The following is a 16,403-nucleotide window of genomic DNA, read 5'->3' as shown; positions in this document are numbered from 1 at the left end:
TATGATAAATTAGAAGGTCATCGCCTTTTAAATCAACTTTAATTGTGCCTAATGTACTGGTTATACCCTGACCAATGCCCTTTAAGTCTGTTATTAGTGCTGTATTTATTTTTGTATGATTAAGTACTTGATTCTTTTTAATTATGGAGATAAGGAGCACATATCTGTGTCTACTAAAAAATTAGAAATTGAGTTGTTTAATGATGTTTTTGTAGATATATAACTATTTAAGTGTAAGTTTAGTACAGATATTTTCCTATCTACTGATTTTGAAGTGGAGTTTCTTGGTTTTCCTGCTGGGTACAATTTCGCACGTTGCGCGTCTGATTGTACTGTCTATTGTTATTTTGGATTTGTGATCTTCCTTGGGAATTATTATTATTGTTATTTCCTCTAAAGTTGTTATTAAATCTTTTCGGGTATCTAAATCTCCTACCTCGGTAACCTCCATAGCTGTTACTTTGGTAACCTCCACGGAAATTACTGCGGTATTGGTTTTGTTGACGAATGTTTAAAATTGTATTCGCGCTGCCTGTGATTTCTGTGCAACTGTTTGTGAATTTTGAAATTGCGTCGTTCATCGTTGTGAACGTTCCCGCTTGCATAATCATCTTCACTTTATCATTGGAGCAGTTCTTACACATGGCCTTTACTGCTGCTTGTGTCGAATATCTCGTTGCTAAATCTGGGTTAAGTCCATCCGAGATATAAGCTCCTTCCAATGATCTGGTGATTTTTTCTATTTCCGCAGTATACTGGTTTGCAGTTTTGCTGCGTTGTTGGATATTCAGGAGTTTAACTGTTAAAACTTCTACGTATTCTCCCTTTATTGTATTTTTTAGTTTTTGTTTTATTTGTGCAATTGTGTTTTCGTCACTTATGAAGTTTCTTGCCGTGCCTTTTAGCTTTGTCTTTATCATAGTTATTTCCAAAGTTTCATGATTATCCTTGATTTGGTCTAGAATATCAAGAGCATCTAATAAAATGTGCAAATTTTCAGGCTTGCCATCAAACTCTGGTAGCACTGATGAGGCAGTTTTGATAAACTCTACTACTGTTTGTGCCATTGTGACGTTTATGGGTCGGTTAAGCAGTGGCTTATGTTCTTCCACTGATGAGGTTAGACTAAATGATGGTGAAGGGGTACGGTTTCTTGAAGGTTCAGTTAGAACGGAGTTGAAATCAATTTGGAAACTTTCTTCTATAGTAGTTGGAATGGGGATTTCGATGTTATATCTTGCTAACGAAGATACTAATTTATCCCTTACTGTTGAAAAAATTTGTTGAGCCTCTTTTTGGTGATCGTTAGTAAGTTTACTTTACTAATCAATTCTTTTACAGCATTTAGGGCTTCTAAAATTATGTTCAGATGTTTTGCTATCGTTTCTGTTTTTATGGTAATACTTTTGTTTATGCACTTATATGATTTATCGGCTTTTAGTTTTTCTTCTGTTAATTTATTATAGATTTCTTCCCATGTACTCATTTCTTTTTGGAATTTCCGTTAAACTCTTTGTGCATTATTTAATTGTCTCAATTTGTTTTTTATATAGTTTTTTATTAGAATTGTAATTGCGACAATCAAAAATGCAATTACACAAACAAAAATAGTTAGCCATTTATCGGAGATTTCTTCTTTATTTTCTATAATTTTTTTTGGTTCGTACTTGACCAATTTATTTTCAACATTGTTTTCTGTATTTTCCTTACCAACTTCGTATCCTGCAATACCTATTAGTATACCATTTAATATGGTTTTCCACCATGCCATTTTTAACAATTAATGAAGAAAATTTGTATTAAGTTTTTATTTATTTATTTATTCGTTAGCAAATATACGACTTAGTATTAGATTTAAATTCTAAAATTTTTAATTACGTTTAAAATTTTATTTTTTATTTGGGAATACCATTCGTAACATCCTAACTGTTTCTTCTTCCCTTGTTGTAGGGTTTGTTACGTCTTCTATTGTCGGTTCCCTAGTCATACCTTTTTTCTTCCAAAATGATTTTAACCATTGTAGTTTTCTTTCATTAGCTATTGTTTGACTATCTTCCCATGCAATGGGGTGCTCCCCGTAATTAGCTGGCATTCAAATTTACTTAAACATTTTTTTTTTTAAATATTTATTTTTTGTTTCTCAGTTCTTTAATTTTCCTTTTTAATTTTAACCTATCTTCGTTATTTGTGGTTAAGTTTAGTTGTTTGCAGGTTTCAGCTATCTCTCTTTTTATTTTAAATTGTTTACCTCCCCTTTTTCTTTTTCGGATTTTTGGGGTGGGTATTTTTGGTGTTTCTTCCTTTCTTATAGTTTGGTTCCGTCGCCAATACTCTTCTATAGTAATTGGTGTCGGACCCTGTTTGGTGGTGTTACTGTTTTTAATGACTTTCTCAGAAATTTTTATGAATTTCTTTATAGTGTCTTCGCACTTTTTAAAAATTCTATGAAATTCTTCTTCTGTTTCTATTTCTTGCATAATAATGGAGATAGCTGAATTGTTCAAAAAATAGTTTTCTTTTTTTTTTAACAAAGTAGATTTCTATGTATTATTTTAAATTTTTCAAGCAAAAAAAAATTCTTTATAATTTAGTACATTTTGATTTTCTTGCAGAGAAAAAAAATTTTGTGAAAAGAAGTGTTTTACATTTTTTTTCTTTAATTCCTGGTTTTAAAAAAAATCCCTAAGCAAAAACTTTCGTTTTTGCTAATGGTTTAGCGTCCTTAAAGGCCGCCCAATTTATTTCTAAATATACTTATTAGTACTGCTTTCAGCCAGTCATGCCACCAATTGGTCCTGCAGAATATTGCTGTTTAAAATGTGTCCTTTCAATCCGTTTATTCCACTTCGCTTTATGCTGTATTCATCCTTGGTTGCCTTTTCTAAAATGTGTCCTTTAAATCCATTTATTCCACTTCGCCTTATGCTTTATTCATCCTTGGTCACTGATGTTGATTAATTTTGTTCCTCAATGTTATTTGCCTTCTGCGTTTGTTTCTTCGTTATTGTGCTGTGATAGCAGTTGTAATCCTTTGTATCAGGATCCTTTCAACTTTTGCCCGGATGGTAAAATTATTAACTTTTTTATACTTTGTTTTTTAAAGTTTCTTGGGCAGGATCTCTGAGCAGCTAAATCTTAAGCGATATTTGCTTGGTCAGCAAATCTTATGCTTATTGCAGATAAAACTGGCAGGATTTTTTCCTCCAGCAAGATCTTTAGCAATTTTTGCTGATTTTTGATCAAGCTGGCAGGATCGCCATGAAAAGTAAAAAATTAAAAAAGATGCGTTGTCTTTGGTTGTCAGATCAATATTCCCTTTATTACAAAAATTCTTTCCATTTTTATAGCTAATTACTTAACCTACACATTTACAAATATCCTAATACTAACAACTAAAAATAAGTACATTTGTATTACAGAGTATATATGTGAATTTGTATTGTTATGCATATATGTAGATTTGTATTAATATGCATATATGCAGTATATGTAGATTTGTGTTATTATGCATATATGTAGATTTGTATTGCTATGCATATATGTATATTTATATTACTATGCATGCATGTAGATTTGTATTAATATGCATATATGTAGATTTGTATTATTGTGCATATATGTATATTTGTACTACCATGCATGCATGTAGATTTGTATGCAGAGTCAGCAGATCGATTTCATGTGCAATGGAAATATTTGGTTAATTCATATTCTTGGTTGTATGTAAGTACTAAAGGCTGGTTTTCATTATGTCAAAATCACTGACATCAAATACTGACTTAACTGTCACCATGGCGATTTGGTGTCAAATGTGTTTTCATTACATATAAAAAACTGGCATGAAGTCGATATAGCAGTGTGTGTTAAAGACTGTCATCAAATTCTGGTGGCAGTCGATTGACATCCAGTTTTCACCACTGATGTCAAACGTTAAGTAAATATTTTTGACAGCCCATCAGCTGTTGCATTCTTTTGAACAAAAGACAAAAATAAAAGTGGAGTGCGAGAGTGAATTAAATTTTGTAAAAGTCGATCAAATAATTAATTTTAACAAAAAAATGCTGAAAAATAAACAAATGGCGATAGCTGCTGCGACTCTTTGTTTTGTGACAAGCCTAAGGGCATGGAGAAGAAAGCGGCACCAGCTAAGGAAGCGGAAGCAGTGGTGGGTTAGGCCAGGGCTTCGGGATAGAGGGACATGTGGGTTCTACGCTACACTGCGTTCTAAGCTGTTCGTGCTAGATCCAAAATGGTGTAAAAATTTTTTGAGGATGACTCTGGAGGACTTTGACTTTCTTGTGGAGCGCATAACCCCATACGTTTACAAATCTAATACGAAGTTCCGGGATGCCATCTCGGTAGGGGAGAAGTTGGCAGTAACTTTACGTTACTTGGCAACAGGAGATAGCTTTTCCAGCCTGATGACTGTTTTCCTGTTGGGAAAAACTACCATCTGTCATGCAATACGTGAGACATGTCGTGCTATTTATGAAGCTTTGAAAGACGATTTTTTAGAAGTGAGTATTCATGTGATTTCTTTAATCACTCAGAAATCTACACATATATTAATGGTGGTTATATTTCGTCAAGGTTCCCAGCAGTCATGAAGAATGGACAGAAATTGCTCAACGTTTTGAACAGCGGTGGAATTTCCCTAATTGCTGTGGGGCACTTGATGGGAAGCATGTAGCTATTCAGGCACCTGCAAACTGCGGCTCTGAGTACTTCAATTATAAAAAATTCAACAGCATTGTTCTCATGGCTCTAGTGGACGCCGACTACAAATTTTTGTTTGTAGAAGTTGGAGCATATGGCCGTGAATCTGATGGTGGTGTATTTGGAAGGTAATTCTGCTACAAAATCTTGAAATTTAGTGTAAATAATCATTAACTCTTATTCCAAAATACACAGATGTCCACTTTCTACTGCACTTGCTGAAAATACAATTAATTTTCCACCACCGAAGCCACTTCCACATGAAGGAAATGAAATGCCTTTTGTCATTGTTGCTGACGACGCTTTTCCTTTGAAAACGTACATAATGAAACCTTTTTGTTATCGTGAACAAGTTATGTCGCACAAAATTTTCAACTATAGGCTATCTCGAGCCAGAAATGTAGTTGAAAATGTGTTCGGAATATGTGCATCGCGGTACCGAATTCTGAGAAGGCCAATGGACGTGAAACCAGTATACGCGAAAGCTATTGTTCTGGCCATTTGCGTCCTACACAATTTTCTTTTAAGCCGCAAATCAGTATATATGAGAACATCTGACGTAGATAGTGAGACAAATGGTGTTGCTGTTCAAGGTAATTGGCGAATGGAGCTTGGAGAAAGCGGAATGCTCCCATCAATTCGGCCAAGCAGTACTTTAGGTAGGCCAGCAAGCAATGCAGTAAATGTGCGTGAACAATTTATGGAGTACTTCATGACACCTCATGGTGAAGTTGCCTGGCAATACAGCAGAACAATACTACATGACTCATTTTGGTAGTTTAGAAGCAAGTGTGCAATAGACCGGGTTGTTCCTTAAAATATTCTTTTTGTTCGTCAAATTAAAGTGCTTTGAAATTCATGGCAATGTTATTTTTGAATTATTTGACAAAGTTTTTAAACAAAGAAGTTCCAATATTTTTTATGTTTGGTGAATATTTTTATACCTCTGTTTGATGAAAGAAAAATAATATTTTAAGGGTCTACAACTCGGTAGCTGACACAACTATGTGAAAACGACTTCCGAGCTCAAAAGGACATTAGAAGAAATTGGGGTAATAGTCTAGTTGAAGTTGGCGATTTTCATGAGGTTGTTGTTGTGTTGTACCCACCAAAAAAAAGTGTGCATCACCGTGGCGGTAGCCACGGTTATACCACACACCCGGACTTGGCATGGCGTAGCCCAGGGTTATTTTTTATAAGCGCGGCCGAAGGCCGCCAACGCAGAAAGGTGTTCTGCGCAAAAATACTATGGATCCGACCCCCGGTTTCGGAGGTACCCGAGGGTCTTTTTTCGGTTTTTCGTTAATATCTTTTGAACGAGTTAATATTTTTATTTTTCGCCTTCGGATTATTAATACTGATATCAAGACACGTCGAGTGACACCTCTCTCGATATTTTTGGTTGCGTATTAGCAGTCGACCCCTCAACTAGAATATTACCGAAATTGGCTCTCAAGGTAAACATTTTGCCATATCAATCGGATGTCAAATAAAAAAGTTACACTAAAAACTATTTGTTTTTGTAAGGATAAAAAAAAAACAAATAAATTTTCCGAAACTCTCTCAACACGAGCTTCGAGTTTATTTATTATGTTAACTAATTTTTTATGAAAATATGCTTCATGACCCAATACAGAAACTGTGATTTTTTTTTTTAATGTGGCGGTTCTGAGAGCAGAATTTTGGCAGGCATGTAGCTTCTTCCAGTGGGTAATTTTTAGGCTTGGCGATCGTATAGGGGACGCGTAGCATGCAATCGGCTGGCCAATTGCTTTGTATGTGGTAATGAGCGTTTCTTTGTCTTTTCCCCAAGTACTGCCAGCAAGGGATTTTAGGATTTTATTACGGCTCTGGATTTTCGGCACAATTGCGGCTGCATGCTCACCAAAATGTAGGACAGTCGGTAGCGTAGTGCCATCGACGTTGACGTTCGAAATGGTCGACATTTGGGATTTCCATGTTGTAAATAAGGTCGCGGAGGATTTAGTCGGTGAGAATGCCAGGTTTCGCGAGGCGAAAAAACTGGAAAGATCAGGGAGGTAGTCGTTTATTCTATTGCAAAGCTCATTGATCTGTGGGCCTGGGCCTGTGGCCATTATTGTGCAGTTATCGGCGTATAGAACATCACCCTGTGACATCCCTTGTTTAATTCTTCTTGGTTTTGATGTTTGATTTCTAAATTGAACCGATGCCTGCCGACCACCCAGATAATTTGCGGCCCACCTTTTAAGACATGGAGGAAGGGTAGACCCTTCCAGGTCTTGCAGTAACGTGCCGTATCAAAAGCTTTTGATAGATCTAGCGCAACGAGTACTGTTCTATGGTGGGGGTTTTGATTTAAACCGCAATTTGTCTGGGTGCTGATGGAATTTAGCGCGGTGGTGGTGCTATGGAGTTTCATGAAGCCATGCTGATGACAGGCTAGCTGCAAATTTGCTTTGAAGTAGGGGAGCAAAATGGCTTCAAGCGGTTTGGCTACTGGCGATAGGAGAGATATCAGGCGATATGACTCTCCTATGTTAGCTGGTTTCCCAGGCTTTAGTAGCTGCAACACCTTTGTCATTTTCCATTTTTCGGGAATGACAAAGGTGGAAAGAGACAGGTTGAAGGCATGTGCTAATATTTAAAATCCTCTTTCCCCAGGCTTTTGAGCATCCTTAAGCATGGCTATGCCGTCTGGGCCCACTGCTTTGGATGGTTTAGCATGACCGATGGCGTCCTCAACCTCTCTGGCGGTGATGGTAATTGGAGACGCGCTGAATATATGTTTATGTGCGCATCTGTTGGCACTCCGTCTATCTTTGCCGACCGTAGAATGCATTATATATTGTCGGCAGAAAGCGCTCGCGCATTTTTTCGCATCCGACAGCACTTTATCGCCAAAGGCGATGGTAATTTTGTCATTGTGCTTAGACGGATTCGATGGGGACTTTACGGTGGACCAAAGTTTACCCACACCGGTAGAGAGGTTACAACCTCTTAGGTGCTCCTCCCATTGGGCAAGCATTGGGGTTCCCGGTAGATTGGGGTTTGCGACCTGGCAACATGGCGCAATGAAACCCGTCGGGGGGGTTGCCGTCGCGGAGACCAGAACATCTAGGAAAGTGGCACCGTCCATGGCAGGAGCTGCGTTGGGCGGATGTCGCAAACGTATATATTCTATGCTGGTAAACGGTGCAAAGGGAGGCAGGGACTAAGAGTCTGTTTCCCTGATCTACACAATTGCTGGAGGCAAAGAGGGGGAAGAAGACGGGGGCAGGGGCTGAAGCTCGGCATTGCTCCCGACTCTACTACGGAGATTGTATGTATGAGACAAAATATTTCACTAAACCTCCAATACCGTCACAAGAGCTTTTGCCATGTCGTGTTACAAAATCACTTTAATTCTGAAAAATAACAACAAATGATTGTTTTGAATAATAAATATGATATTTTAATTAGTTTTAAGCATTTGGCATTGATCGCCTTGTATGCTGATATGTAATGCATTAATATATTGGAAAAAAGATTAATATTCAAAAATTCATATTTCGAAAACAACGAGCTTTGGCCAATGGATATTTACCCAAGTTGTAACATAAACTACTCACTCGATACAGAAAAAGTTTAAACAAAAAAGAAATAACCCTTTTTGAGAAATTAATTTTTGAAAAAAAGTCATACTTTTTTACTAAATACTAAAAATTTTTTTTTTAAACTATGCAATTGTTTATAAATTTATATAAAAGTAAAGGTAATAACGAAAATTTCAAAGAAAAATCATAAGAATCGGTCAAAAGTTATTGACAGTTGAAAAAATAGGATAGAAATTATTTGTAATTATATTTTTTGGGAAAACGCAAACAATGTTTTATCATAAAGCTCCATTATAAAAATGAGATTCAAAGATAGCTATGACCGCCATTTTTGAACTTTGGAGTATTCTAATCTCTGAGTATAATCGGACCAGCAGCCTGTTTCGGGGTATCATAAAATCTCAAAAAATTTAAATTTTGGATTACATCAATTTTCTATGAAACGAGCGATATGTACAAATAAAAAGTGGCTTGCGTATTCAATTTTTTTTTGATTCAGTCTTTGCTTATTAAGTTCAATAAAGCTGTTCAGTTTAATATACATTTTGTAGTTTTTAAGTCTTTGAACAAACAAAAAATGGCTTACGTACTAACATTTTTTTAAAATTCAGTCTTTGCTTGTCATTAACATCAATAAAGGTGTCAGTTTAAATACATTTTTTTTTAAATAACATTTTGTACTGTTTAAGTCTTTGCTTTTTACATTTACGCTATTCACAGGGGTGGTAAATAGGTATGTATATATTAAGATAAATAAGATACATTTCATTTGGCTTGAAATAAATAAAAATAAAAACACACATTTCATTTGGACAAAATGGAAAATGTTAACATAGTAATTTATGTGTATTTAATAATTTTCGTAAAAACTTAATTTTTTTTTTTTTTTGTGTTGTATGAAAAAAATTGCTTAACACCCTCGACGAAAAAAAATGTCACTATATTTTAAATGAAAATATACAAAAATGTAGGTACATATGTTACGAATGAAACCATTTTAAGTTTTGTCCCAGTTTACTTCAGTTCACTGTATACAGTGTTCCACAAAAGTACTTAGATGCAACTAAATTTCTTTTTTCAAAATTTGCATAACAATTTTCAGAATTTTTTCGAATATGAAGTTTTGTAGCCCATTCAATTCTTGTATAATAATGTGTAACTTACAAGCAGATCGCTCGCTTCCCTAATTTTTGACAATTCTTTTTTCGATCTTAAGTTTTTTTACCCAAAGACGTCAGAAAAAAAATTGCCAAAAACCAAGGAAACATTCAATCTCTTTGGAAGTTACACATTATTGTATTAGAATTGAATGGGTTGCAAAACTGCATACTCGAAAAAATTCTGAAAATTGTTATGCAAATTTTGAAAAAAGAAATTTAGTTGCATCTAAGTAGACTTTTGTGGAACACTGTATACAGTGAACTGAAGTAAACTGGGACAAAACTTAAAATGGTTTCATTCGTAACATATGTACCTACATTTTTGTATATTTTCATTTAAAATATAGTGAAATTTTTTTTCGTCGAGGGTGTTAAGCAATTTCTTTCATACAACAAAAAAAAATAAAGTTTTTACGAAAATTATTAAATACACATAAATTACTATGTTAACATTTTCCATTTTGTCTCAGTCTATCTTTAGTTGACTGTAATATAGGACGCATAGTTATTCTGGCTAGTGAATGTATAATCGGAAAATACATAAATAATTGTAAAAATTACGACGGCATTATTCTTTGCTAAAAAAAGAAAAAGAGAAATTAACATTTTATCAATATTATTGCTCTTACCGTGCAAATTTGTTCTGGTATTTTAATACCAGCTCATACAACTCAGCCTTGAATTCCTTTCCCAGTTGAGGGAGTTCAGTTGACCATTCACGGCCATTTGATGCCACAAAATTGCCCAGGTCATCCCAAGCATCAGCTTTTGCGGCCGTTGACATTGTCTCTAATGCTCGTTCCATCACCTCGGAGAAACCATCGTCATCTTTTTTAGCGCGACGTCGTGACACTGATCCTCGGGATGTTGACGGTGTTGACATCGAGTCATCGCAGTCCTCAGAACCGTCTGTGTCACCCTGGGAAGCAGGTGAACTCTGCTGCGATGGACATTTCTATAAATCAATAGGTACATGTTAAATAACCGCTAATTATTAAAAAAAATGCGCCTGAGTGGAAGATTACCCTATTTCAAAAAAAATTTCAAAATCACCCTATCTCATAATTTGTTTGAACAACGGTTAAAAATAGCTTTTTCGCAGAATATATTGAGGGTATTCGTTTCATTTCTTATATATGCCTCGAAAAGCTTGTATAAAATGTAATGTAAACTTGTATGAAAAATTAGATATACATATACGAGTTTTACAACACACAACAACAAGCACTGGCAACATAAGTTAGTTCTGCTATTTATGGCGTGACTATGGGAGCTAGGAGGTACCCCGTTAATGCGAAAGTAAAAGTGAGCATATTTTTCCATACGCAGTACCATGCCTATCTAAAACAACGAAAATTCGAGTTAGACCACTTGTGCTTTACGACGAATATAAGCATATAAACGAATCCCCTGATTATATTATTTCTTTTGTTAAAGAGCTAAATGTTATTCGCAAGAAAACGATCAAGAAATTCTTGAGCGTTTTTTGGCAAACAGCACTGACCCCTTAAATCATGTCGATCGTTATGAAAAAGATATGTGTATACATTTACATACATATATAAGTATCTGTATGTTTATAAATACATATATACTTACACTTGGAAGATTGGACGTTGTGTTGGCCTCAATTTGCAGCGACGGCTCCAGGAACTTGAGGGAGTTGTATAGCGGATTTACTGCATATGCTCGTACCGCACCTTGTCCACTTTTGCTCTTATGTTTTCTGTTAAAGGCCGCCTATTATAAATGTTAGATTTAGCAATTACATATATATTTATAAAGAAAAAAAGAACTCACGCGGAAAGAGCAGCGCAGGCTGTTCCATTTGGCAGATACCTCAGATCGCGCCATCTGTAAGATATCTGCCACTTCTTGCCATTGAGCCTCCCTCAAATTCCTGTCCCTGTATTGAGGCGACAAAAAATTCCACGTACCGTCCCTTACCTCTACTTCTTGGACCAGCCTCTCAGTTTGCTCCGCTGTCCATTTCTCCGTTAGTTTGCGCACACGCTTCTTTTTTTCCGTGGTTCCGACTGGGTGAAGGAAAGTTGTACAACTGGAAGTTAACCCGTCCATATCGCTGGGTGGGTGAAGGAAAGTTGTACAATTTGAAGTTAACCCGCCCATATCGCTCTCCATTTTAACTATAAACTCTAAACTAAAATTCAACAAATTAATATAAGTATAAACATTTTCTACAAATTTTATAAAATTTACCTTTCTTGTGAAATCATCTGTGCACTAATGACTGATTTGCCAGCATGTTGGAAAATCTGTTTTGTGTGTCAAACGTTGCCAACTGCGCTGGCAAACTGAAACTTGGTCGTTTTCACTTGGATGCAATTTTGTTTGACAGTGAGCTGTCAAACCTGACTGCAAACGCAACTGACACTATTTGGCAACCCGTTTTCATTATTTTGGCAACATTTGACAACATATATGCCGTAATGAAAACGAGACTTAAGCAAGCTAAGCTAAGGCGTAGACTACGGGACGATTTTGGGCGTGAACAGCAGGGAGCCACAAAAGATTTATAAAAGTTACGTGGACGTCGGGTTTTGGGATCAAGCCCAGAGCAACCTGTCCGATGCAACCATCCCTTACACGAGACACACTGAACAGAGTATGACCTTCCTAAAAAGATTCTTTTCCGGCAGATGCAGCAAAACCATTTCTCAGGACCGGGGTCAGGAGAACCCGGATTTGGTTCGATGCCTTCCCGGAGCAAGAGAATATGGAGCAGTCCCGCTGCAAGGAGTTGCTGGGAGGATGACAATTTATGGGAGGGACGCAACAAATTAAATGCGGTTACACTGAAATGACAGTCCTTGGTCGGGAGAAATCCCGAGTTGCTCCGGTACATAGAACCGACTGCCTTGGGAAGCGAAGTGATTATGTTACCAATCCTTAAATACAGTGGGTATTAACTAAAAATAATTAATATTGTTCTAATCTAACATTAGGTCATTTTACATTATTATTTAACGAATTATCTGGGTTTTTCTTTTTTCTTCTTTGATTAAGACATCAATCTTGATTCGTTTTACAAAATTTGGCAGATTTCTATATTATTCTAAGGCTTAATTCTTCTTCTTTTTTTTATTTTTATTTATTTATTTTTTTTTGTTCGAGTGGGATCTCCGCATGCGTTTTCCTTTTGGTTAACTATTTTTTTTGTTTTAATGGAAATTTCGATTTCGATTTGTGAGGTTTTTAGAAAATCCAACCGATGAGGGATTTCTCTTTATAGGTGAAAATTTACTTTACTTATTTATAAGCTCGGTCAACTTGGTTTTCAACCCCGTCTTATATGTTGGATTTGTTCGTATCTTGGTAATAGTACGCAAAAAGTAATCTTTAAAAATACACTTTCTGGGGTCATCAATGTTTCTTCTGGAGTTCCTCAGGGCAGCCATCTTGGTCCGATTCTGTTCTTGTTGTTCATAAACGATTTATGCAATACAATAAAATACTCAAAAATCTTGATGTACGCTTACGATGTAAAACTTTTCAAATCATACGAGTCTGTTGAGGAACATTCCTTGCTTCAAACGGATTTAAATCACTTGGTTACCTGGTGCAATGTAAATTAAAAAGTGTAAAGTTATGTCTTTTTCTCGGAGAATTTCGCCGCCAGCTTCATATACAATTAACAACTATAGTCTAGAAATTGTAAATAGTTTTGTTGACTTGGGAGTCATGATGGATTCCAAACTTAGTTTCAACCTTCATATTAATGCTACAGTGAATAAAGGCAAAGGTGTTTTTGCATTTGTTAAACGGTGGTCAAAAGAATTTAACGACCCTTACGTAACTAAAGCACATTTTACAACATTAGTTAGGCCAATATTAGAATCAGTAATCTGGAATCCGCGTTATCAAGTCCATGCAGACAGTCTCGAATCAATACAAAAACAATTTTTACTATTTGCTTTAAGAAATCTTCAATGGGACTCCTTATATAATCTTCCACCTTATAATAATCGATTAAGGCTTATCAATCTTCCAACTTTTGCTAGTCGAAGGGAAATGCTTGGTGTAATATTTTTGACAAAACTTTTAAACGGATAAATTTCAAGCACATTCCTTCTGAATGAAGTGAGCTTTTGGTGTCCCTCTCGGACCTCGAGACACTTCAAACCTCTCCTGCTGAAACAATGTAGAACGAATTTCGAACTAAATGAACCTTTTCGGTTTTTATGCCAAGATTATAATTCTCACTCAAACACATTTGACAGCTTGGACTCCCTTTTTTTCTATAAAAAAGACTGTTCTCACAATTCTTAATAATTAATGTATAAAACGATTGCTTCTTTTATCCTTAAGCATTACGCTTGCTGATGATATCTCTTCTGTAGTTGAGCAGTCTCAGATCTCGACGCTTGACAAACCGTGCCCATCAAAGACTCGGGTACAAAAAAAAAATGTTATGATATAGATATACATATATGTAAATCGATCGCGTGAACAGGATTAGCCTGGAAATGCCTATGTAAATACTTGTAGCGTAATTGCTTTACAGCGATTCTTGAAACTTTTGGAAACTTTTCCATGCGGTAGCGAAATGCAAGAGGACAGGGGAGGGGTGCTTGTGGCCCGCACAAACAACCCACAAGCACGATGATACAAAAATTGGTCGGTGAATTGAAGTAAATCAATTATATTATATAGCATATGGGGAAAACCGCCAAACTTTGGTTTTTTGGAGAAAAAGAAATTTTTTTTTAAACAGTATCACGCAAATATCTTTTTGTTAGGAACATTGGGGGGTAAATTGGAGCTTTAGTGCATCGCCGTTACTCGTCTTACATAATGCCTCAAAAAGATATAGTCAAAAGATCGAGCAAACTATATATATATTGAGGTCGCAATGTTAATTATACATTTATCTCAACACTTCTGTACCGATTATATCGAAATTTTAACAAAATATGGAGATATATGCAGCTGTTAGCAATGTACAATTTTTTGATACACGAGACCCGGTTTTGTAGATATCGGTAAAAATATAAAACCGAATAACGCCAAATATTTTTTACTGCAAAGTTTGCAACACATTTATTTTAACACCTTTCTACCGATTCTTTTGAAACTTTAAAAACATATAGATATGTGAACGAAGTATCTTTAGGTAAAAAAGTTTTACGACGTTATTATGTATAACGCAAAGCGACGCAAGGAGTTACTTTCACCCAAGTGAAACCAAATTCGTATCATATAAGAGCATTCATTCACTTCAGTGACTCTCGGTGAATATCGGTGACTGCAGGTGATTGTCTTACGTTTTTTCGTATTATCAAATGAAATTTTGAAGCTTTTAAGAAAACGTGAGAAAGCTTACAGAGAATGGAAGCAATTTCCATATGAAAACAAATTGGAAGCCTATCGTCTTTTGCGCAATCAAGCTACCTTATGTATCCGGAATGCTAAGGTGGCATATTTAAATAATAAATTTAATGCAAATTTGCCTCCAAAAACGCTATGGAAGAATCTTCGCACTTTTGGAGTATCCAAAAATGATAATATTCAATGCAAATTTGACCCTAATGTCATGAACTCACGTTTCCTGAATGGTAATATAGGCGATAACAGTGTAAATTATAATGATGATCATAACACCAGTTATGAACAAAGTAAGATGGGTAGTATAGGCAGAAGAACAAATATTGATATTGATATTTTTGACTTCTCAGTTGTAACCGAAAGTGATGTCTTGGATGCTATATTTGACGTTAAGTCTAACGCCGTTGGAGTCGATGGCATCAGTATACGATTTATTAAACTTATACTTCCATTTGTTACAGCTTCACTAACACATATTTTTAACTTTTCAATTATGTCCGGTGGGTTTCCAAGTCAATGGAAAATAGCTAATGTTATCCCTATTCCTAAAGTTAAGTCTCCATGTTCTTCCAAAGAATTTAGACCAATTAGCCTGTTGCCAGCCTTGTCTAAGGTTTATGAGAAGCTATTAGCTAAGCAGATAATTGATTATATATATAATAATAACTTACTATCTGAGGACCAGTCGGGATTCAGGAGAGGACATAGTTGCGCTACTGCCATGCTTAAGATTCTTGAAGACATACGCCCTGCCTATGATCGTTATGAGCTTACAGTACTTGTACTTTTAGATTTCTCACGAGCTTTTGACACAGTTGACTTCAGAATACTTCTTCATAAGCTGGAAATAAACTATAACTTCAGCTCTTATGTTATAAAGCTAATCCAAAACTACCTCACAGCTCGATTTCAGCAAGTTCAATGCGGTGATAAAGTCTCAAACTTAAAGCTTATAACATCTGGTGTCCCACAAGGATCTATTTTGGGTCCAATATTGTTTACACTTTTTATTAACGACATAGTTCCTTGTTGCCAAAATGCCAAAATACATCTCTACGCGGACGACACACAAATATACTTCTCACGCCCTATTGGGCTTACCGAAGACTTGTTCGTCAGGCTGAATGAAGACTTATCACGCATAGGAAATTGGGCTCACAGAAATAAGTTATATATGAATGCAACGAAATCTAAGGCGTTAGCAATATCAAGCGCAACATGTGACTTGAAAAGCCTTCCTGAAGTTATACTTAATGAAGGCAAAATATTATTCCAAGACGTGGTCACCAATTTAGGCTTCAGAATTAACTCTAAATTAACTTGTGTGGACCATGTTAACCTTATGGTCGGTAAAATATATAATACCCTTCGAAATTTGTACAGAACTGCCTATTTACTACCACGTGAAACAAAAATGAAGCTGGTCAAATCTCTTATAATTCCAAAAATTTCTTATTGGGAACTTATATACGGTAATCTTGATTCGTCTTCACATAATAAATTGCAGCTTGCCTTAAACAGTGCTGCCCGTTTCGTTTTTTCTAAAAAGAAATTTGATGACATCTCTTCATATGCCGTGCAAATTCTCGGAAGTAATGTTAATAAC

General features: G+C 35.8%; 2 protein-coding genes across 2 annotated transcripts; one reads left to right on the top strand and one right to left on the bottom strand.

Annotated features, from left to right (window-relative positions):
- The first annotated feature begins 3,935 nt into the window (after window positions 1-3,935).
- LOC137242394 (uncharacterized) lies at window positions 3,936-8,755 on the top strand. The gene is made up of 3 exons (XM_067769695.1): window positions 3,936-4,517; window positions 4,591-4,844; window positions 4,912-8,755. Exons 1-3 carry the CDS (start codon window positions 4,059-4,061, stop codon window positions 5,492-5,494), a joined length of 1,296 nt encoding a protein of 431 aa, XP_067625796.1. The 5' UTR covers window positions 3,936-4,058; the 3' UTR covers window positions 5,495-8,755.
- A 1,202-nt stretch (window positions 8,756-9,957) lies between these two features.
- On the bottom strand, window positions 9,958-11,608 carry LOC137242393 (uncharacterized). The gene is made up of 4 exons (XM_067769694.1): window positions 11,252-11,608; window positions 11,051-11,191; window positions 10,081-10,406; window positions 9,958-10,029 (listed from the first exon to the last, which is right to left on the bottom strand). Exons 1-4 carry the CDS (start codon window positions 11,591-11,593, stop codon window positions 10,020-10,022), a joined length of 819 nt encoding a protein of 272 aa, XP_067625795.1. The 5' UTR covers window positions 11,594-11,608; the 3' UTR covers window positions 9,958-10,019.
- Between the last annotated feature and the right edge of the window lie 4,795 nt (window positions 11,609-16,403).

Source organism: Eurosta solidaginis, chromosome 2 (assembly GCF_040869045.1).
Source record: "Eurosta solidaginis isolate ZX-2024a chromosome 2, ASM4086904v1, whole genome shotgun sequence".
Taxonomy (NCBI): Eukaryota; Metazoa; Arthropoda; class Insecta; order Diptera; family Tephritidae; genus Eurosta; species Eurosta solidaginis.
The sequence above is the reverse complement of the archived record's forward strand: the minus strand, read 5'-3'. Positions and strand labels throughout refer to the sequence as shown.